At 47.3% G+C, this 25,016-nt stretch overlaps 11 protein-coding genes across 11 annotated transcripts; 9 read left to right on the forward strand and 2 right to left on the reverse strand.

Annotated features, from left to right (window-relative positions):
• Positions 1-1,648: 1,648 nt before the first annotated feature.
• On the forward strand, positions 1,649-2,788 carry TRUGW13939_06841 (uncharacterized protein; the record flags this gene model as incomplete). The annotated part of the gene is made up of 4 exons (XM_035489985.1): positions 1,649-1,759; positions 1,844-2,085; positions 2,134-2,542; positions 2,615-2,788. The coding sequence occupies 4 exons, from the start codon at positions 1,649-1,651 to the stop codon at positions 2,786-2,788; spliced, it is 936 nt and encodes a 311-aa protein (XP_035345878.1).
• Positions 2,789-3,904: 1,116 nt separating this feature from the next.
• On the forward strand, positions 3,905-4,360 carry TRUGW13939_06842 (uncharacterized protein; the record flags this gene model as incomplete). The annotated part of the gene is made up of 1 exon (XM_035489986.1): positions 3,905-4,360. The coding sequence occupies one exon, from the start codon at positions 3,905-3,907 to the stop codon at positions 4,358-4,360; it is 456 nt and encodes a 151-aa protein (XP_035345879.1).
• Positions 4,361-6,133: 1,773 nt separating this feature from the next.
• TRUGW13939_06843 (uncharacterized protein) lies at positions 6,134-8,118 on the forward strand (the record flags this gene model as incomplete). The annotated part of the gene is made up of 3 exons (XM_035489987.1): positions 6,134-6,674; positions 6,740-7,253; positions 7,320-8,118. 3 exons carry the CDS (start codon positions 6,134-6,136, stop codon positions 8,116-8,118), a joined length of 1,854 nt encoding a protein of 617 aa, XP_035345880.1.
• Positions 8,119-10,160: 2,042 nt separating this feature from the next.
• TRUGW13939_06844 (uncharacterized protein) lies at positions 10,161-11,144 on the forward strand (the record flags this gene model as incomplete). Its single annotated transcript, XM_035489988.1, has 2 exons — positions 10,161-10,281; positions 10,360-11,144. The coding sequence occupies 2 exons, from the start codon at positions 10,161-10,163 to the stop codon at positions 11,142-11,144; spliced, it is 906 nt and encodes a 301-aa protein (XP_035345881.1).
• A 616-nt stretch (positions 11,145-11,760) lies between these two features.
• TRUGW13939_06845 (uncharacterized protein) lies at positions 11,761-12,846 on the forward strand (the record flags this gene model as incomplete). The annotated part of the gene is made up of 1 exon (XM_035489989.1): positions 11,761-12,846. One exon carries the CDS (start codon positions 11,761-11,763, stop codon positions 12,844-12,846), a length of 1,086 nt encoding a protein of 361 aa, XP_035345882.1.
• Positions 12,847-13,552: 706 nt separating this feature from the next.
• On the forward strand, positions 13,553-14,077 carry TRUGW13939_06846 (uncharacterized protein; the record flags this gene model as incomplete). Its single annotated transcript, XM_035489990.1, has 1 exon — positions 13,553-14,077. One exon carries the CDS (start codon positions 13,553-13,555, stop codon positions 14,075-14,077), a length of 525 nt encoding a protein of 174 aa, XP_035345883.1.
• Positions 14,078-14,242: 165 nt separating this feature from the next.
• Positions 14,243-15,891, reverse strand: TRUGW13939_06847 (uncharacterized protein; the record flags this gene model as incomplete). The annotated part of the gene is made up of 6 exons (XM_035489991.1): positions 14,243-14,381; positions 14,452-14,530; positions 14,583-14,778; positions 14,832-14,892; positions 14,946-15,412; positions 15,469-15,891. 6 exons carry the CDS (start codon positions 15,889-15,891, stop codon positions 14,243-14,245), a joined length of 1,365 nt encoding a protein of 454 aa, XP_035345884.1.
• A 763-nt stretch (positions 15,892-16,654) lies between these two features.
• On the forward strand, positions 16,655-18,298 carry TRUGW13939_06848 (uncharacterized protein; the record flags this gene model as incomplete). The annotated part of the gene is made up of 2 exons (XM_035489992.1): positions 16,655-17,718; positions 17,890-18,298. The coding sequence occupies 2 exons, from the start codon at positions 16,655-16,657 to the stop codon at positions 18,296-18,298; spliced, it is 1,473 nt and encodes a 490-aa protein (XP_035345885.1).
• Positions 18,299-18,319: 21 nt separating this feature from the next.
• TRUGW13939_06849 (uncharacterized protein) lies at positions 18,320-20,223 on the forward strand (the record flags this gene model as incomplete). Its single annotated transcript, XM_035489993.1, has 3 exons — positions 18,320-18,331; positions 18,741-18,910; positions 19,278-20,223. 3 exons carry the CDS (start codon positions 18,320-18,322, stop codon positions 20,221-20,223), a joined length of 1,128 nt encoding a protein of 375 aa, XP_035345886.1.
• Positions 20,224-21,611: 1,388 nt separating this feature from the next.
• On the reverse strand, positions 21,612-22,619 carry TRUGW13939_06850 (uncharacterized protein; the record flags this gene model as incomplete). The annotated part of the gene is made up of 3 exons (XM_035489994.1): positions 21,612-21,653; positions 21,725-22,489; positions 22,575-22,619. 3 exons carry the CDS (start codon positions 22,617-22,619, stop codon positions 21,612-21,614), a joined length of 852 nt encoding a protein of 283 aa, XP_035345887.1.
• A 975-nt stretch (positions 22,620-23,594) lies between these two features.
• On the forward strand, positions 23,595-24,845 carry TRUGW13939_06851 (uncharacterized protein; the record flags this gene model as incomplete). Its single annotated transcript, XM_035489995.1, has 1 exon — positions 23,595-24,845. One exon carries the CDS (start codon positions 23,595-23,597, stop codon positions 24,843-24,845), a length of 1,251 nt encoding a protein of 416 aa, XP_035345888.1.
• Positions 24,846-25,016: the final 171 nt, after the last annotated feature.

Raw genomic sequence — 25,016 nt, forward strand, 5'->3', positions numbered from 1 at the left:
ATTTTATAATTTATTTCGGCTTTTTTTTCACCTAGGGAAAAAAAAAACACTCGTCGAGCTTTCATGTAGAGGTCCACCAGGTGCTGAGGCCCGTGACTACCATGTCAATATACTCTCCGCGCGGTGAGGTAGGAATCTGATATGCAGAGACAACACCAGCGGGGAAATCGCTGGTACGTTAACAAAAATGGAACGCCTGAATTATGATTTCTCTATCATAAAATACAAGCCCACCTATCTAATGCGAACCCTGCAGGTCGGTTTTTTATAGGACAGATTTTGCACTTCTGCACGCTATCGATGCAAGGCTGAATTGCTGCCCATCCTAGTTGTGCGCCTCGACTGTTTGAGATTTGAGGCGAGAAGATCATTTGTACAGGCTGTTTTCGAGTCATCACTTGCCGCGAAAACAACTAGCATTTCCTTTCCTATTTTATTCCTCTGTATGGTTACGTGTGCGTTGATGTTTACGACAAGGGAAAAAAAAGGAGGGAAAGTCTAGCAAGAAAGGACCCGAGAATACAACCAATCAACTACGCAAATAATTCCAATTTCTTTCTTTTTCTGCGAAACAGCAGCAGCAGGTGTCATATCATAATGGTGTATTAATAATAATATGTCAGTCAGTTCATACTCTGTTCAGCCGATTTAACCATAATCAAGGTGATTGGTCCCCGCTACTGTGGACCCACAAATATCCGAGGTTCCGTTATGTTCGGCTGTTCTCATTGGCTGCAGCCCCTGCAAGGTGGAGAATCTAGGTTCTCGGCCAATCAGCGTTTCAGCGCAGTACAATTAATTGTCGCTTCATTTCGTCGAGGATGACTGTAATGGTCTTGTCACGTTGCACTGGTATTGGTATTCACTATTTGGCGTTCCACAGGATGACTCGGTTGCTGGGCTCACTTTTGTGGGCTGTCTTGGCGTCGGAAAGTAAGTCGGATGGAGGCGCGGACACTGTCTCTGATCGATGTGGGAAAAAAACTAAGCCAACCCGAGACACATCTCTTACAACCGCATGTATTACTACTCCGTACTAGTATGACAAATATCAAGGTTTGGGAAGCGTCAGCAGCTTCAAGGTAAGCCCTACTTAGTACTCCGTACCTGGGGCCGAGCTGGTGTCCGAACAACGTTACATTCTTCGACCTCCGCGTTGTTTCAGAGCACAAGTGATTTCTGTCCTCCATCAACCCGGAGGATTAGGGCTTTTAATAATAGGAATCCTGTGACTTTGGAGGATCGTTGAACTTGAAATAGCAATCGTTGGACTTTATCGTTTCAAGTCATGAGGTTAATTAAGGTTACAGCAAGGTTGGCAGCTGCGACTCTCGGATCGGGCTTGTGTTCTGGCCCCCGAACCTATGGCTAGAATAATCAGATCATGACTACGTTTTCACTAGCAAAACAACAGTACATAGTTCGCTCGCTGATCGCCCCTTTTGGTAGTTAAAAACGCTTGCACTTAAAACGCCGACGAGCTTAATGTTTCCCGCTAGAATGCTACGCGTTAGTAGAAGTAGTAGTATCAAGCTACTATAAAACGGCGTTCGGCTCGACCTCGCTGATCCATATCTTATAAAGGCTGTAGTTTCACCTTTTTCTGACGCTTTCTGAAATCAACCAAGCACAGAAACTTTAGTTCACTATGCGCACCAACGCGGTTTTTCCTCTGCTCTACAGCACTGGGGTGGCCGGGTTAAACCTGGCTTGGGATATTGATTCCAGTAATTTTCTGGACAAGTTTGATTTTTTCACGGTCAGCTGCTCTTCCTAATCTCAACTGATACGGAGATATTGTAGCGTGTGCGCTTTTTTTTCTAACATGCCATATATCCAACAGGACGCAGATCCTACTAACGGATTTGTGAAATATGTTGACCAGAGCACCGCATCCAGCGCCAGCCTTTTCAACACCAGCAACAACCAGATATATCTCGGTGTTGACCACACTACTACGTTGAGTACCTCGGATGCGGGCCGCAACTCGGTGCGTGTGACGAGCAAGGATACCTTTAGCAGTGGTATCCTTATCACGGACTTTGAGCACATGCCCACCGCTGCATGTGGTATATGGCCAGCCTAGTATGTCTTTGGCTGCTCCCTTGGTGGAATTGACTAACCAGACACCAGCTGGACATTAAACAACAACGGCAATCCATACGGCGAAATCGACATCATCGAGAGCTATAACGATGTGGGCTATGCTTATCTCTCCCTGCACACATCCAATGCTTGTACTATGACGGGCAGCGATTTCACCGGCACCAATCCCCGTACCGACTGCAGTTTGTCCGGCAACACTGGTTGTGGCGTCCAAGGTACTGACGCTCAGTTTGGGGAGGACTTCAACTCTGCCGGTGGCGGTGTCTATGTTCTCTCCTTGCAAGACTCGCTCAAAGTTTGGGTTTTCCAACGAAGCGATATTCCAGCCGATATTACTAGTGGAAGCCCAGATCCATCCGGATGGGGTCAACCTTTGCTTGATCTTGAGTCGACCAGTGGATGCGACATTGCCAGCAATTTCATCGATCAGAGCGTGGTACGTTTAATAATTAATAAACTGTATCGTAATCAATTATTAATCACTGATTTTTTTTTTTTTTTCAAATAGATTTTCAACATCGACTTTTGTGGAGCCAATGGCGCCGGTGGTCAGGAATGGACCGACTGGACGGATTGCTCTACAAAGACTGAAACATCGACGTGCAATGCTTACGTTGCTGCAAACCCGAGCGTGTATGAGGAGACATACTTCTCGATCAACTCGATCAAATTATACCAATAGAATGGGCAATTGGCGATATCTGGAAAATGGTTTCCTTTCTGAGATTGGACATGTATAATACGCAATGCTCTTATTAAAAAAAAAGATCTTGTATATATCAATTGATTCTTACAATATGAATCACTTTATTACATTATGTGATGGGATTTCTGTTGTTGAAAATTTTTCCGTATCGATCTTATTACCGTCGGTTATAGAACCCAGTCAATGTAAAAACGGTAACGCCTTCCATAAATGGAAAGATTCTGTTGCAGCAAAGATATGGACTATTCCGTTAATTGATGTAGGCAATTATTCTCCACTTTTTTGTTACTATTCATTTATTGGTTGGCAATTTAAGTGTTTTTATTGACAAGTGCCTGATTGAGTAGATGAAAGTAAATCTATATCAGGTATCGGGTTCCACTTCAGTACTTGATGTTGTGACGGATAATCGATTTCGCTGTTATATCATCAATTGACCGCAAATTATTTCATAGATCTATCACTACATGCATGTGGTACATATTATTACCTCGTTTTGCAGACTTTGGTCCGTATTGTCGCATTGTTTAAAGAGAGGAATTCCTTTGTTGGGAAATTTTTGGTTTTGGTTTTTAACCTTGCAGCATAGGAACACATTGTTTTGAATCTAGGCACATATGTAATAAGAGCCAACCCACGATCTCAAAGTGTAGTTTCAAAAATGGCCATTGAAAAGCCTATAGTTATTTACTATCGAACAAGCATCGCTGCAATAATGTCACTGATTGGACTATCCATGGCTACGTGCCTTGATTTGGGGAAAACAATCACATGGCCACACCGCCCTGCGATTACAAGCACAATGCTATTGTGGACCTCCCGAGAGCTACATATCGTTAAAAAGACACTGGCGATATTACATGTATTCCTCAATGGCCCTATTGACCTCCGCCACGTGCTTGAACAATAGCTATTTGCTCAAATCAACACCGATATCCCGTTTGCCTATTTCTGCCATCCTAACTGTATGTTCTTTACTCACACCACCAACTCTTCAACAAAAATTACACCTCGACAAGAAACTTCATCTTTGACCCTGAAAACTCAAGAACGACTCGACAGATTCCATCCATCCAACACATTTCGGTCCCAATGTCTTCTACTATCGTTGAATATCTCACGACCAAAAGACCAGGGAGTGGTATTCTTGATCAGCCATACACCAGTCTCTACAATGTTACTGCTACGGATCCTGCCTGGGATGTTTGGAGAAGCATCCGTGGACCTCTGTATCAGTTGATCGCATCTGTGCTGGACAGGAACTGCAGGTTCATAGCCCTCGACATGATGAAACACATTGGACAAGATCCCCATCTTGCAGACACCACTCTCGTCGTCCTTTTCCCTTCCGCCGCCACTGCTGAGCACTGGCTCGCGTTGGAGATTGCTATCACAAACCTCGTCCAGGAAAAAGCCGAAGACTACGGCTATCACGAGCCGATCAGGGTGCTTTTTCATTACTCAGACAAACCTCTAGAGACACTCTACCGAGCCAAGCGATTCCTTGATGAAACTATTGGTATTGCGTACGACCCAGCATGGCTATGAGCAATATGTCTACGAAATGACATGACGATATGATAGCATGACGGCGATGAGGTTGGCCGTTGTAAGACCACCTTGGACATGACATGTCTCATTCCTGGGTTGAACTAACATCTGCTAGAAAAGCAGGGGGTTCCTCTGAACAAGGCGTGGACGGGGAAGAGCAGCAAACTTCGGTTAGACGGGGCATACACATACGCATACACTTTGAATTCTTGTAGCATATAACAGGAGATGACTTGTGATTTGTTCTTGCAGGGACAAAGCTTGTCGAAATGTTTTCATTTTTTATTTTTCATTTTTTTACTTTTTATATCGATATGTCGGCCCGCAATTTCTTACTATGTTTCCAAAAGCACAATTACCATTTACCAATCATTTCATCAAGCATAATTTTTGGTGGAGAAACAAGCAAACAATAACAATAGTAATAATAATAATAATAATAATAATAATGACAGTACGTAGTAATAATAACACACAGAGGGCGGTCCAGAAGCGGCACGCTAAGCCCTTTGCGGCAAGATTGCGTGCGGAACAGCCGTAACGAGCGCGTAGCGATTGGCTGCGCTGGGGGCTGTACGATCATATGACCGGTCCTAAAGGCATTCTTCTTTCTCTTTCTGACGAGAGAGAACGGTCAGTCGAATAGTATTATTATTGCCAATAATATTGACACCAGCGTTGGACAGTGCGTAAATTAGAACCAACCAGCTACCCCATCACGACTACAGGGAACGAGTTAGTTAACTATAAACTAACTAGTAAATAATTAGTAATACTACTAAATACTAAATGCAGCAAACTCGATGCCTAAGGCCTCAAGCCCCAGGCGGAGTAGTGGGTCCAGGATCCGCGCTGGCCACTCACAGGCGGGTCACCCCACTTAAACAGCGGCCCCGGGCGGGAGGCATCCTCCGAGGCGGCCAGCAGCCAACCAGAGGCCAAGGACAGGAGCCAGCAGCCCCACCGGGGGAAGTGGACCGCAACGCACTCGTGGCCACGCTGGAATCGCCAGACCGGCGATGCGAGGGCTGTAGGCACTAGGCAGTGCTGGCAGCACACAGGTGACGGGATAGTACTAGTATTACTAGTAGTACTAGCACTGCTAAACTGGTAAGAGGCCACAGAACGTGGGAACTTGGAAGCGTGAGGAACCAACCTGGGCCTTCCGCCCCATCGGCAGCCCCTGGCCAATGGCAATGCAGCGCTGTGGTGGGGCTGGCCGCCCATTGGCTGGCCACTGCGCGCTCCTCCTGGAGCACCTCCAGGCTCCCGCAGCCGCCTGTCCCAAACAGGCTAGCGCACACGCCGCTTTGTTGGTTCGTCACGTCGAGACTCGAGCGTCGCTGCCTTCGCTCTTGCTCCTGCCGATTCGCCCCAGCTCGCGTTCGTTCCTGGCCGCAGCTCGCTCGCTCACTCTCACCACCACCATTACTACTACTACTACTCACTCTTCCTCTCCTACGGCCGACATCAATAATAATAATGCCCGACTGCGCAGCCATCAGCCCGCTGCTATATCGCTACTATTATTGACCACTTCCCTGCCCCTGTTGAGCCTCCCGCCGGCTCCTCTTTGATCTCCGTCTCCGCTCCAAACACCCCCCACCCCCCTTATTGCGACTCTGGGAATCCTCCCCCGTTCGCCTCTCGCCATCTCGCGGTCTCGTCAAAGTTGGAAAACGACCCTGGCCTTGTGCTCCAGAATGCTCATGAACCACTCTTGTCGCCACCTTTGATACCAAAGTATCGACCCGAGCCCAAACGCCCGCCATGCCAGCGACCAACGACAAGTTCATTTTCGTCAACGCCCCCACGATCATTAACGCTGGCCCGCGTGATGCTCGTCGCCAACTTCGCTCTCAGTTGATGCGTCGCGTTTACCTTCGAAAGTACCAAGAGCCTCCGCCCCGCATCGAGGATGTCGTAGACACCATCGAGCGGGAGCCTCCCAAGGATGACTCGGAGGGCGACTCTTCGTCATCCCGAGGCCACACCACGAGCCCTCCGATGGGCACCACCGGAAGCGCTGCTCCTCACCCCGTTACCTCGATCGACTCCAAACTGCCCACCCCGCCTTCCGAGGGCGATGGCGACGATGGCTGCAACCGATGCGGTGGCTATTGTCGCTCTCCCGGCCAGTGCCAGCCCGTTATCCACACTCGCAAGAAGCCAAAGTTGCTCTCACCCGCCAAAGAAGCCCCGCTGGACCTTGGTCCATTACTGTCATCCATCGCCGTGTCCACTCTCAATCCATTTGCCGTGCCTGATGATGGCGTCAACGCACCCAATAGCCACATGCTAATCCACCATTGTAAGCCCGTGATAATATAAAAAAACCCCTATTTCAAAAAGACTGCCCAACTAACCTAATGACAGACGCCCGCAGTCTCATACCCGCGCTGCGCAGCGGCAAGGACTGGCACGCCGGTGTCTCCAGTAACTATCTAAGACTACTCCCAGACCCAATAGTCTTTAATGCCATCTGTCTCTCTGCCTCTATTCATCTTGACAGGTCAACGATTTGGAGCGGTATAGATGCCGAGCACGCTGTGCGGAAATGGGAGCAACACTATTATCGATACAACGCTCTGCGAGCGTTGCGCCAAGTTCTAGCCAAATGCAATCCAAAAATTGGCACCCCGGAATTTGACTCGGTCCTTGTTTCTATCTGCATGCTAGCAATCAATGACTTGCACGGTGAAACTTCTCAAGGCATTATCAAACGAGACTACAACCCTTTCAGCAACCCGCTGCCGACCCTCGGCGCTCTCAATGTATACGGTTACAAGCCGGTGCATTATTTCCACTGGAACGGTCTCGTGAACCTTCTCAGCCAACACGGTGGCTTTCACAATTTAACTCTGTTTGCTGCTCGATTCAAGATCTCCTAGTAGGTTTTTTTAGTTCTTTTTTGTCCATCTTGTATTGCCAAGATTCACCGCTAATTTTGATCTAGTACCGCTGTCAAATACTCTCTGCATACGTGTACGAAACCCGCATTTCCCATTTGCAACCACAAGGGAGAGATTTTAACCGGATACTCGGTCCTGGGCGTTCTTGGCATGACTCCATCCCAAGTTCCCCCTCATACGGGCGAAGGCTTTCGAAATCTACAAACACTCATGATCCGAGAATCCATATTCCGCCCATTCATCGAGCTCAGTCAACTTGCCCAAGCCATACCACTTCTGGTGCCGAAATGCAGCGACCCGACTACCGAGGATCTCATCGCAGATGCTCGTAACCTGTCTCAATATCGCTTCCAGAACCTGCCCCTCTTGACCGAGGACCCTCTGCTAGTGGTAGATATCATGGTTGAGGAGAGCATCGAGGCAGAAGACATCCTGACACAAGACATCATCCACGCTACCTTTGCCGTGTACGGCCTCTGCTGGCTTGTGACTCAGTTATTCACCTCCCATGTCACTTTTTCAGTACCTTCATCACGCCGCTTCCGACTCAACGGCGTCTTCGAGCTTCAGTCTACTATGAATCGCTGTGAATCAGTCGCATACAACAATTTATATGTAATGCGGCTGCAGGTCTGGGCCATGGTAATTGGAGGCATTGCTGCCGAAGACATTGACATCGGCCTTCGAAATTGGATGGTTTCGCGTCTTCAGGATCTTTGCAGGAAACTTGGACTCAGAGACTGGGCCGCCGTTAGCGAGGTTTTGAATACGTTTGCGTGGATGGAATATGCCTGTGACCATGCCGGCAGAAAGCTCTGGGCAGAAGTAGAGAACATGACTTGATCTCACTGCCGCTGGGAGATTTCCAACCATATTCACCTTTGCTATTTTCAGCCTTGCTTTATTTATTGACCGGTGATGATATATCGCCATCTTACTGCCTTTGGCCTCTAAGCAGGTATTGAAATGCGGCCGAAAGGCCACATATTTTATAGCTTCACCTTATGTACATCATATTCTCACTGAATGTGCAGCCTTGGAAGGCAACTCTTTTTTTTTGCCTAATCCTCGGGTCCTTTTGAGTCCACAGCATGCGTGCGTCACTCTTTTGGCCTAGTGAAGCGTGACAGTCATCCTGATTGTTTGCGTTGGGGAAAACGAACCCATGCTATGAAAACAATCAATCTTGATTGCATTTGTCTCGATTGAAAAAATTAAGAAAGCGAGATCATTGCATGCGCACCCCATCATTTTTCGCTGCTCGTGCATTCAACTTGACTAGTCAGCAGGCTTGAAAAAGTCTTGTTGCAGTGCACTGTTTGGGAGCCACAACATACCTGTATGCAATTGCTGGACCGGTACGTGTATCAGCCTAGCCTTCCTCTGGGAGTCACGGCGAATCGCGTCTTTTTGAATTTATCGCGCAAGCTATAGTGTATATTCTTGTATATGTATATCCTATATATGCTCTTTGAGAGTGCAAGATTCGAAAATTTCCATGTTATAATCAGAAGCGGAGAACGGAACACGAACATTTCCTATGAATGAATGATTCTACTGTACAAAAAAAAAAATAACCATTTAAAAATGTTTGTCAGTAATACTAGACAGCTCCTTGCGTTGCGGCATTGATTCCTCTCCGAACGGCAGAAAAAGACCGACTTCCTCTCCGAATCCTTACAGCGTTTCAACAAAAAATACAGTTGACAACTTTATTGAAGGATGTCTGACTCGTCTCCACCCAAAACAGGCACTGCACGAGCAGCGGCCATCAAACGCATGCAAGAAGAAGCCCTGCACAACCTCCCGATAAACACCATATACATTGGCCTATAGATTCGGTCAGATCCCCCCCGCCCCAGGCGACTTCCACTGGGCGTACTACCTCCACACGACGTCGCAGAGCGGCAGAAAGTATCACATCGCCAACACGCGCGATATCTGGACGGTGGAACACGGATCAGAAAGTGGGATCACTAAATCGTTATTCCTCTGCTGTTTGATCAAGATCGGAAGGGTGCCGGAGCACGAACATGGTCGGCTGGACTCTGTTATGCGGTCTTATGATGCAGACCTGGAAGCAATCCCCGGGGTCACCTGTCGCGTGTGGTTGTTGCACGTCCTGCAGAGACTCATTCGGGATGGGTTGGTGCGTTGCAGTGACAATGTAGATGCTGTGGAAGCCGAGTGCAAGACAATTGGAAACGAATATCGCGCTGAAGCAGCCATGAATAAACAGCCACGCCCTGTTGTCTGCTCTGCTCTTTTTCAGTGCGAATAAATACCAGCTGATATGAAGGGTACCTATGAATGGCCCTTATTCTCCTGCCATTCTTTGAATTCCGACTTTGAACGGATAGTACCTGGATGGAATTTGATCTTCAAAGGGGAGAGATTGTTTCTGTCTAATTTTTATACCTCAGAAACTCTGGAGCCAGTATTATGTAACCCTTACCCCCATACATCATTTATCCAAGTCTTTTACAGATAAAGCCATAGCATTTCTTTTCGTATTACACAGAGTTTCGCACGGCAATAAGCATATTATTCATGTAATACTTAATTGGGCTGGTGAAATCTCACCATTGCGTATACATACATGTAGTAGAAACCGCCTAGTAGAAAACCTTAAGCATTATAAATGCAGCTATAAATTAGTAGTTAAAAAAGAATAAGAAGCCCGTCGAAACAAAATCTCGTATCTGACTAAGACGGCCGCGGAATTGTCGCCGCGGGGCAAGTTCAAATGTTGCAGCAGCGAAACGCCCGGCATTTTCCTGCTCCAGGCTTATTATTCTTTCACCGATGGCGACATCTGGCCGTTCTTGACCAAGTATTTATATATGGCCTGGCCGAGACTTCTTGTCTCCTCTGTCGTTGTGTCCATGGGCGTTGGCATTCTCGGCTTCATCTCCTCCCTCGTCTACCAGCGCGGAATCTCAACCACGGCCAGAATGGCTGCAGCAGACGTCCAGGCTCCTGTGATCTCCCTGTCGCATGGCGGCGGTGCGTGTCCTCATTCATTCTCCAGCTAAATCAACCAGCAAGAAGCGTTCTCGTGGCTGACTATTTCACTTGCGACAGGCCCGATGCCCATCCTCGGCGACCCCGACCACAGGCATCTCGTCAACTCGTGGAAAACGCGCGTGCGCAAGGTGCTCAAGCTCAACACCCCAGAGGCCCCCAAAGCCATCATATTGGTGACAGCACACTGGTCTACCGGGCAGCCAACTATCTCGTCGGGCTCGAGACACGAACTGTACTACGACTACTACGGCTTTCCGCAGGAGGCCTACTCTCTCAAATACAATGCTAGCGGATCGCCCGACATTGCTCAAGAAATATTCAAGCGCCTACAAAAGGCCGGCTTTTCCCCGAAACTAGACGACAAGAGAGGCTGGGACCACGGCGTGTTTGTCCCGCTGAAAATGATCATCCCAGACGAGTCCATTCCCGTGATTCAGATGTCGGTATTGGACTCGGAGGACCCGGAAGACCATTTCAAGATGGGACAAGCCATTTCCGATCTGCGCAAGGAAAATATCGCCATCATTGGATCCGGATATGCAACGTTCCATAACCTGCGAGTCATGTTTAGCGGCAGCGCGAATACGCCGGCTTTCAAGGCGAACATTCGCGAGTGGTCCGAAGTGCTCAACGAGGCCGTCATGACCGAGGAGGCAGACAAGCGACTGGCCAAATTGAAACACTGGCGACAATTCCCGCATGCGTATACCATGCATCCTAACGGCGGAGCAGAGCATTTCCTGCCTCTCATCGTGGCGGCGGGTGCAGCGGGCTCGGGCAAGGGTGGACTGTATGGAGACGAATACAAGGGGAACGACATGTTTTCGTTTTATTGGGAGTAGGATGTTTAAATATCTTTCCCAGCGTTGCATGTCGCCGATGACTCCAGTTCCTTTTATAGCATAGCTAGGCATGATGTGCAAAATACAATTTTAGCGTGATGCCTATCCACAAGAGCCTAGGCACCTACTCTAGGCTAGACCACAGACAACAACTATGTTGACTTGAACATACTCGCAATAACTTAGGGCTGGAGGGGCATTTCCTAAACGGGAAAGCGGTGTTATCTGTTTGTAAATGTCACATGACGCCTCATTGCTTACCGTTTGACCTCTCATCCTCTCCCATTCAGTCATTTCCACAGCACTCTTCTTTAGTCCATCATGGGGCTTCTCGATTTACCACTAGAGCTCCTCTGGGATGTTTTCTCCCTTATCAGCAGAAATTATGCGCCAATAGAATTCCTCAAACTTCGTCTCGTCTGTAGTAAGAAATCCCTCGAGCTCAATGATGCATGTTAATCTTCATTCTAACAAAGATCAATCTCATTTAGGAGGATTGGACTTTCATGTCCTCAACTACATCAGCAAGAATCTCAGTTTCTTCATGCGGCGTTTTTGGTTAGCAAAGCGCAACTTTGTCTTTGAGTGTCAATTCCATTCTCGCTTGATCAACCACATGACTATCAACAACCATTACCGTGGATCAAGCGTCGTTGTGGATAAATTCGTTGAGATCAGTGACTACATACTCGATCGAGTCAACCATCTGCCAGAAACACGTCTGGAAATGAGGTCAAAGCATATAAATATCCTCCTTGATGAGATTGAAGATGGGCCTTTGAGAATAATAGACCCATACATGCTTCATTGGGTCCTTAGTTCTTCCACGCCATGCATAGATAATGGTTGGTGGGACGATTGGTGTTTGACGCCGCCATTTACTGGATTTGGAGACTATGAGTTCGAAGCTCCTTACTCCAACCATTTGCATGACTCTCAAGGTGCGGCAGTCATAATAGCCGCACGGAGTAATGACGTTGCACTGTTAGAATTGCTTATCATGGAGGGATCGGAATACCCGATTGATTTGGTGATAGGGGATCCTCTGAACTATGCAGCGAAGGAAGGCTTTGAAGATGTTGCCAGACTCTTGATACACATGAAAGGAGCAGTACCAGTTTACGAAGAACTGCTTATCCCTTATGATATTCCTGACAATATTCCTGACAATATTTCTTACGTTTCTCACGATGAGTTGGATTTCGGCCGGACTTGGGATTTCGACTTAACAGGCATCCACTTCGCAGCACAATACGGCAGCGCCTCAATCCTCCGCACGATGATTGCTCTTGGATTCAATTTAGAAGTCACAACTACAATGGCCAATCAAACGGCGTTACACATTGCTAGTATCTACGACAGCCAGGATTTCGCTAGGGTTTTACTTCAACACATCCGGGATGTCAACCCCAAGGATGCAGACGGTAACACCCCGCTCTTCTACGCAGCGAAAAACTATCAATCGGGAGTTTTCCGGGTACTATTAGCCGACATGCGTGTTGACATTAATCTTAAAGATTACAAAGAAGTATCAATACTTAGTCGGGCAATAATGAACCAATCCACCAAGGACATTGAGTTGATTCTCGCTCGCAAAGATCTTATCATCGACTTCCGGGACTCTGAAATACTCGATGCTCTCACCTACGCTATATTAAATGGCAGTGAAGCTGTTGTGAAACTCTTGGTAAAATTGGATTGAATTAATATAAATTTATTCGAGTTGGATCACTGGCAAGGCGCCTCGGGTCGAACGCCTTTGATGAAAGCTGTGCAGCGCGGCAGAAGCGAAATCGCACAGCTTCTTCTCGCTCACCCTGATATTGACATCAATGTACGCGACAGAGGTGGTGATACAGCCCTGATGATGGCTACGAGAATGGCCAATTCCTTTCTTGACATGATTCTAGCCCATCCTTGCGTTGATATCAATCTTAGAAACCACGATGGGCAAACCGCTCTTGCAATTGCACATGAGTATCAATATTCGGATGTGGCCCAGATACTAATTGACGCTGGTGCAAGCGAATAAATTACGTGCTTTGAGGAAAGAGTTGTTGAAAGGTAAAAATATTGTGCGTGGGAAAGAGAAATGCCATATAGTTCGACTTGAGTTTATGTACGCCGGCCCCTAAAGTTAAAGCCGATGTCGCATCGGCTACTAAAGTATGAGAAAGGTACGATCTACAGAGTAGTAGTAGGGCTAATTAGAAGTCCCAGTCACTTTATCGGCTTAATCAGTGGGGGTAAAAAGCTGGGTCTGGCCCCCATCCAAGGCCATCCTTAAAGATCGGGAACGAACCTCCCCGTAAATCTAGTCCTTACAAAAAAAAATATATCAACCTCATCTGCATATATTAATTTTGAAGATTTCACAAACAGTCATACAGCCAGATCAATATTTGAATATGAAGCTGCACGCCTCATTGCATTCAGCGTCTCTTCTGTCGCTTGCTTTGCAACCAGCCACCGCCACAGCGTCTCCGTCTACAGGCCATCTTGCCCGTCGTGACGATATTCCAAACTCCTACTACCATGACAAACAAAACGCCAAGGGCATGCCATACAATCTGTGTGATTCCTGTAGCTGCGGCGGAGATTGGTGGCAGGGTGGCAGCTGTGCTCTCTATCCCGACTATTACAGCTCCCCGAACCCCCCTCCTGCAGATGTATACCCCGTCGTCGTGCCGACCAGTCTCATGGAGCAATTCGGCTCAGTAAACTCAAACAACCCATTATGCGGCCATGTTATGCATCTGACAGGCCCAAACAACGTCACTGTGAAAGCGGCTATTAGCGACACGGATACTTTGGATGGTATTTTCATGTGCTACGATCTGTGGAATGTGTTTGGATATGACTTAAACAGTCCATCTTCTATGAATGTTACTTGGACATTGATTTCGAATTATACTATTGGTCAAAAGGACTAAGACCACCTTTATCAATTCCCATTTTTGTATTCTACCTTTCCACTAGAAGATATTTTACCTCAAGGCTGGCTTGGCTATGTAACATCCTTGCATGAAATAATAAACTTCTAGAATAATCGTTACATATTAATCTCAGCATATTTCTCACACTCACAAAATAGCTTCCTACAGGCGAGCTACTTCGACAACAGGGGTGCCATTCGGTAGCTTCAAGTCCAGCGGGATACCATCTTTGAAATTTTCCTTATAAGACCGCCCTTTCCTCCTTGCCATCACTTCATCGACATGTTTGTACATATCATAACTATAGCATCGAAATGTCAATTAGCATCGTTTCAAATTAACCCACCAAATTACACACAAAGCCAACTTACCCATTCATTTCCTCAATTGTGAGTTTTCCTTTTTCATTCTCGACGCTGTATAGCTTATTGTTTGTGTTACTTGAGAAGCCTATTATTTGTTATTACTTCGCCATCTTGTGTCAGGGATTGAGGTATCTTACCAATACGTTCGTTGATATTATAGGCTGCTTTTGCCGCCGCAGATTGGACCTTTGTGGCGCGAGGGAGTCGTATTTCCTGGTAGATTGAAAGTGTTTCGTGGACATCTCCGGAAAAGTAAGCCTTGCTAAAAAGTATTCCAAGTGCTGCTGCGTCTTCTATTGCCATGCAGGCTCCTTGGCTTTGGTGAGGCATCATCTAACATGGTTATGTTAGCATCCATAACATTTTATCATGGGTTATATACGCACTGGATGTCCGGCATCTCCCAACAGACAAACCATGCTTCGGGTTATATAGGGATACGGCTGGCTGAAACGAATTAGTCAGTGGCTGGAGAGATGTCGACTCAAAGGCATACTTACTGCACCCATAAACGCCACGGCTGGATCTCCTTTCCTATAGAGAGATGGCCAAATACATGACGATCAAGCTCTGGATATGGTGCTAGGAGTTCTTCCACCGAAAGGTCCTCTCCACCCCATGTGTGGTTGGTATAGTCTCCCTGTGCTCGGGGGAAGAAGCAATAGTAGGAGAGCAAGCGGCCACCATTGCAAGGTGACAGCACAATTTTATCCCATTTTCCTTCTTGACCGCCCCAGTATTCCAATGCATCATGCTTAGAGTAGTCGACGAGGCCCAGACGAACTGCGTCTTCGGTGCGCACATTGGCATGGAGACAACTCGACTCTGAAGGTCTCTTTTCCGGGTTGAGGCCGATTATCTTGCGAACAGCAGAACCAATACCGTCGGCACCAATTATGAGATCGTGGTGAACGGTTTTCCCATTAGTGAAAGTAATCATCCCATTGACTAGGTCAATGTCCTCGCACTGAGCAGTCCACATGAGCTTGGTTCTTGGTCGAAACAGCATGGTTGCAGACATACCTGGTGATGAACCAAAAGCTTAGCCCGTATTCCCTCACCCTCCTCCTCCAGAGCCGAGTCCTTGAGCATTGCATGCATATACTGCCGGTGGAACATGTTGTAGACATATCCCCAGCGCTCCTCATAGTCATCCAAGGCATACGTGCTGACCGGCTCTCCGGTCTTCCAGTCCCGGTTGATGAGCTTTCGAAGTACGACCGGGTCGCCTTTCGCGACATCAACATTCCACTCATGCAGCCACCGTGTACCATTGGCAGCACATGATACAGAGGCTCCTACCTCACCAGCAAAATCGTTGCGCTCGTAAATGGTTACCTCATGGCCGGCTCGACGGAGTGCGATGGCCACGGACATGCCGCCAATGCCGCCGCCAATCACTCCAACACTGAGACGCCGCCAGTTGTATTCATGAGGAGAGCTCATTTTTTAAAGTGCTGTAGTATGCAGCTGCTCAGTGATCCAGATATGGTAGTTAAATGGCAGATAGATGGACCGTTGATCGCGCGTCTCCTCGCTTTGGGTTGTTCTTGGTACAAAAGCAACGCACACATTCCACTCCCCTTATATATGAACACCCAGAATTAATTTTCTTTCCAAGATAACATCATGGGCTCCAGCTATCTCGTTCGTATCTCTTGGTTTCCGTCCCGGACCGAGGGCTTCGGAAGCAAATATTACCGCATTAGGAAAGAACATACCCGACGGAAGTCTTCGGGTGTCCAACTCTGTCTTATCTGACCAGCGTACGACTCACAAAGCTACTTGGCTAATACTTATAAAAAGGATAATTGGCGGGCAAGGGCATTGTTATCTACGAATTGACGCCTGTGCGTTTGAATTTGGTGTACGACGACGCTATTTGTCGAGATTCCAGTCCAGCCAGTGCTCGTGAATTCTGTGAAATTGCCCAGGCAACGTTCCTCTTCGTCACTAAACTACATGAAGTCGACATTCAAACAATTGAACTATTTATTATCAGAATATTAACATTAAATACAGACCAGAGTATAAAGCAATCAACCAATCAGTGGGCTGCACCAGACCCACCAAGCATAGCTCCTGCAGGCGCGACGCGGTTCGCACTTCAAATAAATTCATCGACACAGTCGAACGTCGGCAGCTGGGTTAAAGATCAATGCGTGAGTAAATCAATCGTTTACTTTACTGGATTTAACAAGTTGGATAAATGCCTCGCAGAATCAATAGAGCGCTCGTTCAGTTCGCCGTCTTCTGTGGCTTACTATCGTTTATTCTCTTCGTCAATCGCCCCCAGAGGTCGACAGACAAGTTATTTTCATGGAATACTGTTCGCTATAAGACTACCTCTCGCACACTGCCTGAGTCACGCGGCATTTGTCCTCATCTTTCCGGCAGCAAGAAACCGGCGCTGGTGGTGGCTCGCGTCTCAGGTGATGGCGACCCAAAATGGGTTGATGCGCTGTCGGACAAGTATCATGCCTGTGTCTACACGGCTGATGCGCCAATCGACGGGACATCAAAATTTCTACAGGTGCCAGCAAACCGTGGGCATGAAGCGATGACCTACTTGACCTTTATAATCGACAATTACGACCAGATCCCGGAGAGGGGCGCCGTCTTTGTCCACGGGTCGCGCTGGGCATGGCACAATGACGAGCCTGTATATGATAATGCAGCCCTGTTAGCAGACCTGGATGTATCCGCGGCCCTTGGTCCGTGGGGGTATCATAACTTACGTTGTGATTGGAGTGTCAGCACGTGTCCGGCTACGGCCAAACCACAGGGGAGTCTAGAATTGTCGTTGAAAGCCAAGGTCAGCCCATGGGATGCACGCGCGGTATCTGATAGTCTTCTGCCAGGGGCATTGGAAAGTGTATTTGGCGGCGATAAGCGCACTTTGAAAAGAGATGACAATCCTGAGAGACATTTTGCTCCCGGCCGACATGATATTCTGCGCTCCCAGTGTTGCGCACAATTCGTTGTTGCAAAAGCAAACATTCTACAACACTCGCGCGACGAGTACATCGCATTGAGACAGTGGCTCCTCGATAGTGGCGACAACAGGGAGGCGGCGCCTCGTGATGACCGTGTCGCCGGCCGGATTCTGTCTTACATGTGGCATGTTCTTTTTATCGCCCATGATGACCAGACAAATGGTATCTCTCTCGAGGGACTCAACAGCGCAGCATGTCCACGAGCGGAGGATTGCTATTGTCGTCTATACGGACGCTGCAATCTAGAGCACTGCAGCGCAGGCAGCTGTCGGGGCCAGTATAGCATCCCGCCAAACTTTAGGGTGCCGGATGACTGGGCTGTGACGCATCCCTGAGTCGTGGCAAAAGAAAGACAACCCACAAGTTCGCCGCCACTTGATGTGGCATTATTGAATATCCAAATTTCACGTTTCTTTTTCCATTCAGTCTAAACCTTGTTTGATCTCAGGCACTCGTGCATCATGCCCCTCTCTACCGCAGAAGCAGATCTCATCAAACGAGCGACCTCGGCCGTCAATAGCATTCCGCCCTCTGATGTCCACAGCGTAGCTAGTGCCGCTATTGACAGCAATGACCAGGTTTTCACGGGCGTCAATGTTCACCACTTCACGGGTGGACCATGTGCCGAACTGGTCGTGCTCGGCATGGCCGCAGCAGCCGGAGCATCCAAACTGACACACATTGTCGCGATAGCGAACAACCAAGGCGGGATTCCGAGCCCCTGTGGACGCTGTCGTCAGGTGCTATTCGACCTGCAGCCGCAAATCAAAGCCATTGTGGCCGAAGATGGGGGAGGGCCGAGGGCTATGGCGATCACGGATCTGCTTCCTTATACGTATACCTATAAACAAGCATAGCATGCCAAGCGTCAGCGCGATATGTCCATGAGAGTATATTTTTGATGCGATATCTCCAAGAGAATATTAATGGGGGTTCTGACGATGTCGACAAAAGATTGTTCCATCACAAATGGGATATATTGATCCCGTGGATTCAGTTCGGCAAAATGATGTTTCCTCTTCATACCCAATGGCAGACGAACGAACGAAATAAGCAAGTGACTTACGTGTGTATATTTCATTGCATGTGTTTTGCTCCAACCAGTTGATTGTGTTGAATGTGTTGCATTCCTTGCAATATTTAGATCTAAAAGCAATGCCATTCTTTTATATTTATACTACAGCTATCTAGTCATCCCACTACGGAAAAATCAAACCACCATCCAAGCAGTCAAATTCCTAACCCTTAAACTACCCTTCTAAGCATGCCAGTGACGTCCACCTTATACATCCTGAATAGTCACTGACGGAGGCGCGCATCGAAACGAACAATACGCTGTCACTGAGCGTAATGGCCGATACAAAACCATTCATCTGGTATCAGAATGACTCATCGCATGTCACCATGATTGGCTGTTCCGCTTATCGTCGCGATAGCCGGGTCCCAGATAGGATTAGCTCATATGTACGGTATTGATACGTTCGACCATTAATACGGCGTACACTGCGCCGCCATCCGGCCTGCCGCAGCTTCAACCGCCATGATACGTGGGAAAAGACCTCAGGAGTGTGACCAGCTTGTTGGTTGTTTTCAACAAGGAGCCACTATGGATGCCAATGCCAAATCCAGTCAAACCAGCCGCTGGAAGCACGACGGCGGGCCTCTGTAATACACGCTTTTCCGCATACAGGTTGTAATTTACAGTGTATTCTTGTATTACTGTAACTTTACCGCCCTCCTTAACCATCTTCCAGAGTCAATCTCTCTCTCTCCTCCTACATCCTCAACCCTCGTTTGTTGCTCGACAACGACAACTCCCCCTCCTCGTCACTGCAGAAGAGCAACCCAGGCGTCCGTCTTTCCCCTTTTTTCCCCTCTCCTCGTCAGCCTCACCGTCATTCAGTCATGGCGGCGGTTGCAGTCTCAGTCTTCGTCAGTCCCCGCAACTCCAGCGCCCACTACTTCCAACCGCAACAGCGCGCTGTCCTCGACTGCAACGGATAACAACAGTCGCAGTCATAGTCATCACCAGCTGCTGCTGTCGCCGTCTGCATACCACCTTTCTCTCCCTGTCGCCTCTTTCTCCACTCCCTCATCGCAGCTATTGCCGCCTCTTTTCCCCGAACTCCCATCAAACCCGCCATATCACTATCTTGAAGCTCCTTCATATCCTTCCGAAGGCCACCTCCTGGCCGATGTCACTGCTGGCGGGGACTTCTCTCATGCTTTTTCGTTTCTATCATCAGATGATTTCTTGCAAGGTCTAGAAGAACACAGCTCTCTGCCGGTTCCACAAGACAATGTGTACTACACAACTCGTCGGCCCAGTCGAGAGACGGAGAATCCCCTCATGACCGCACCGGAATTATCAACACAAGCCCCTCCAGTGTCCAATTTGAACCAGTCGCATCCTTCAATCCTCCGTCATGACAATACGCCCGTCTCCTGTTCTTCCCTACCTGTCGCTTCCTTACCAGCCCCATCGCCATCGCCGTCCACGCAGTCCTCTAGCATCGCATCTCGCAAACCTGCAAACTCGGACCTCAGCTCGCTCAAGCGCCCCCTAGCAGACGGCCAGTCACCTGTAGAAGACGAGGCAGTCGTCGAGAAAAGACAACGTAACACAATCGCCGCTAGGAAAGCTCGTCGCAAAAAGGATGACCGAATCATCACGCTAGAAACAGAGCTGGCCGCAGTTACGCGGGAACGTGATGAGATGAAATTGTTAGTAGCCCGGCTTGAGGGTGAGAATGCAGCCTTGAAGAAAGTGGGTTGGGGATGATATTCTTACTACTTTGTTCGCTATTCTTGATGCGAGGCTTAATCCGCTATATCAGTCTAGCTAAATCCTTCATGACATATAAACCTTTTTTTTTGATATCATCGAATATGGAGAACTGTCCAATGCACCTATCTCCTACTAGAGAAAATCTATGACAGGAATCGCCCAAGTAATGATAGAAACATTCGCAACTGAGCTACAACGAGAGTAGACCAACACAGTTGGATCTGGTCAGTTGACAATGTTTAACGACTAGTAGGTTCCAGCCCTAAATTTTTCTTACTGGAGCGAGTTCAACTTTTACTATGTAATAACTTTCTTTTCTTCATTCGAGTGACCGAATTAAACCGATGAGCCATCATGGAGAATTGCAGATATCACCCTGAAACTCCCGTTTTTTCCACGGCTGCTAGCAAAATCCTGAAACAGATGGGCAGTGCAATATATATATATATATATTTTTCCCCTGATCAGGACTACCGTGAGGCTGTGTGGACGCTGATCCCAACGCGGAGTATCAACAATACAACTGATGCTAGGGTGAAAAGAACTCGAATTGACAATAATTACTGCCCCATGTCTTCAACTGCTAGAAAGACATCGTACACTTGCAGTTGGGCTGTCGCTACCGCTCCCCATCTTCACCACCCAGCATCAATAGATTATGCTTTGCAAGTCCGACTTGAAGTCAAAACTGCTCATTTCAAAGACTTCTTCTGGGATCACCGTTCTAATCCTGGACCCACACTTACGGGGGCTTAGTACTTACTTCTGCTATGGCACTTCAATGGGTCCGTCCATGCTTCGAGATATTCTAAGCCTACCCGAAAACGATAACCATCGTTCGAGTAGGATACATTGTAGGCTATGAATGTAGGATTTGGGGCCAGTATCCTCCACTTCTACATGTAAATCAGGATTACAGTTCTATCATTCATAGGAAGGCGAATCTCGTTCAGTCGATAGAATATGAAACAAGCAACTACTGTGCTTATCCATGTCACATTTTTCATTCCGACGGGGGGGAACCGACGGAGGAAGATGGGTACACATTCAAGTTTGTGGGCGATCGAGATCCGCTATTGGAGGATATTTGACCTACAGACATGGCTAAAGTGAACAGGAAGGTGCGCTGATGCCGAGTCGGATGATCAGACAATTTCATGACTCAATTCCGAGGCCCAAAGCTAAGAAACGACAAAGTCAAGTTGATATTGACGAATTCGGATATTATACTTGGCGTCATAGGCCACCTATCCTGGATCCACTGGCAGAATGAAAAGGTAGAAACATTTCTAAATTAGAGACATGCAGGTAACACAATTGATTACATGTACTAGATAGTGAGAAATGTTACATCATACGCTTCGTACACCAATCCTACATACTCATTTTTCCAGGCCTACAACCTTTGTCACAGCAAGTGCATCCTAAACATAAACTCGCGTTAGCTATCCAACTTAAGAGATGAGTGGCCAAATTTTAGAGAGAAATTACTTACTTCGGCGTTCAGCAACGGATATCTGTGACACTCGGTCTCGTATATCAGGTTGGGATTCCCAAGCACATTATCCAAGTTCACTTTACCAGCCCCATATCCAGTTTTTTTGATATGATCAGCCAATGAATCAGCTTTAAGAGTACTAAGTGTCTCGGCCGTCTTCAATTTCTCCCGCTTCTCTGCGGTACTAGCTGTCACCCACTCAACATAATCCGGTGCTCCTGGTAGGACCACGTTGTCTGCCACGATCGTCGACACGCCCGGCTTGAGCAGCCCCAGCTGCTCCGCCACCCACAAGTCTGGCACATAGCGCTTTTGCCAGTGATCGATAAACAACAGATTTATCTGGCCATTCTCGAGCATGTCATCATGCACAAGTTTCGCCAAGGAGACATTGCAAGGTGCAATCAAGAACTGGACAAAATCTCCCAGCCCCGCCAATTCGACCAATAGGGATGACACTGCCGCAAAAACTGGATTAATTTCAAGGCTGAAATATTGCTTTCCACCACATTCACGAACAGCACTGCCGAACATGATCGCCGAGTAGCCTACGAAGGCGCCAACCTCTACCATCGTGGAGGGTTTCTGTTGGTGGATCAAGGAAACAACATGTCCCCCCTTATTAATTCCCACGTTCATGAGGAACTTATAGTTATCGCTGTAGTCATCAATGGCCTCGATGACTTTAGCAGGGTTGCCGCGAATCGCCTCCAGATTTGGAAGGCTGAAAATGTAGTGAAGAAGGTCGGTGGCCCGGGTGTCCTATTTTAGTCAGACTTGAAAAACAGTCAAGGAGAATCTTGGTTCTAGAGTTGGATGTGGGTTGATATGAAGAGACGTAACATACATCCTGGGCACTGTCTTCCCTCTGAGGTACGTCGATTTTGGCCATTTTGTCGGTTAATTATACTTCAAATACCGAAACCTTACTTTTTTTGGTATTTTCGGTAGAAAAGAAGAGAATGCAAGTTTGCTTCTTTAAATATAAAATATGTTTTAATAAGATAATTCATCTCTCTCCATGACCTGCGTTCTTTGCCCTTTTGAATCCAAACATCCGCGAGGCTTCGGAGATACCTTCCATTAACGGAACCCAAGCTATTCGGAGATAAACCCAAACATCGACCGTTTAGTTAATTTCGTCCGTGACGATTCTAGCAGCAAACAGTGTTCCATCAAAGGCCCCGAGAAATATCGGTTTTAACAGTAGACAACTGTTAAATGAATCGCGGTCGGAGTAGGGAAAGCTGTCACCGCCAAATTTGGCCGACCGAGACCGAGACCTTGCTCCGACGCTCGGTAAACCCATTCCTACAGGGTTTAAACTTGCTGTCCTTTTTTTTGTATTCTGTACAGCCTTCAAGATTGCCGATCTTTGTGTTAGTCTGATTATGTGGTTTCAGCATGTGCAGGTTTTCGCTTGTCGACCCCGATCAGGATAGTTCGTTCGAACTTGAAACACGATTGAGGCTTATACATTTGAGTTAGCTTAACCCAATCGACTCTATAAGTCAAATAGCCAATAAAAGTGATAATAGGCCAGCATACGGCCATGGGTTTTGAAATTGTGGGCTGCATTTATTTGAAAGTGGGCACAGCACTGCCTCGCTGGATTCGCCAAGACCAACATTAGGGCATCTTGTTTATTGAGAGTGACCTATGATAGGGCATACGTCTGAAACACAAGCATATTGGCCTTGAAATGCCTGTTTTGTGGAAGTTTTAGTAAAAGAACAAATTGATTATTGCGTGTTTTCGGGACTTGTCCCGCTTTAAAGGCTTTCTTTTCGAAGAGTATATAGAACGTGGGCAAAACTCCAGTCTTAGCTGGCCATTGATTTATTTTGAAATCATCACCTTTGTTTCAATGGCAACGCCGTCCAATATACAGCGGATTTCCCGTCAAACATTAACCCTCATTCATAAAAATCTCCTTGTTGCGTGGAAGAAGCCGTTCTCTACCATAATACGGACGTTGGTTGTCCCGATTGCCCTAACTCTTATTTTCTGTTTCCTCAAGCACATATCACCACCCAGTGTCAATATCGGCCCAGCAGGCTTCAGCAATGAAACAATTCCTATTCTCAGCCTTGGAGAAGCCGCCAAAACAGCATCATATACGCGACTCGCGTTTGTCACAAATGGCATCGAAGACCCAGCGCTGGATCATCTTATCCAGGGCGTTATTTCAGGGCCGGGGATGAGTGTTATAGATACACAAACTGTCAATAACACCGCCGATCTTTTTGACGTATGCTCACAAACTATTCAAGGAGCTGGAAAATATTTCGCCGCCATCATCTTTACAAGTTTCAACGAGACCAACGTCGACTACAGTATCGCTATTAGTGAAGATATCGCAACAAATTATCCCACTAATTACAATAATCAACAATCTCTGCTATCTCGGTATATGCTCCCCGTACAGTGGGCTGTCAATTCGCAATTGGGAAACCTGTCTGATGACGCGAAACCGAGCGAGCGAATGTGGAGTGGATTCTTCAACGAGGATTCTTCCGAGACAACTTCATACCTGGATTCTGCGAAGCAAGTGTTTTGGCTAGAGATCGTGCAAGTTTTTGTTGCGCCTCTCTTCATATGTATCTTCGTTGGTGCGGCATACCACATCAGCACACTCGTGACGTCGGAGAGACAGCTAGCAGAGCTCATGGCTGCTCAGCGGATAACTTCTACCCCTCGGATTTTGTCCACAATAATATCGTTTATTGTCATGTACAGTCCCGGTCTCATTATTTGTTCGGTCCTTACTACCGAAATTCTCTTTTCACATGCGTCTGGTGGCCTCTTTTTTATTTTGACGGTCTTCTGTGGCTGTTCTGTTATCATTTTCTCTCACTTTATTGCTTCCTTTTTCCAAAAGCCATCTATTGCAGGGATGACATGCTCCATCTTAGTCGTTTGCCTCGCTTTGATAACACTCGCTACAACTCTTCAGGAATACCCCAGCCCGACGCAGATCCGAGGCCTTGCTCTGCTTTTCCCTCCTCCTGGGCTACTCTCATTAGGGAGACATCCGGGAGTGAAATATCCTAGTCCCTCCCTTCTGACCAGCAAACAAATGACACATATACGCAAACCATTTCCCAACCACTTTTGATCGTCTTCTTCGCGTTCCAAATAATCTTTTATTTGACCGGAACATTCCTCGTAGAGAGGTTTATGTGGGGCGTCAGGCGTAAGTACACGATCCTGAGCCCATCTGAGAAGATAGCATTGCGCGTGACGAAGTTGTCAAAAACTTATTCTCTGCGACAAAAGTGGTACTGGC

Source organism: Talaromyces rugulosus, chromosome IV (genome assembly GCF_013368755.1).
Source record: "Talaromyces rugulosus chromosome IV, complete sequence".
NCBI lineage: Eukaryota > Fungi > Ascomycota > Eurotiomycetes > Eurotiales > Trichocomaceae > Talaromyces > Talaromyces rugulosus.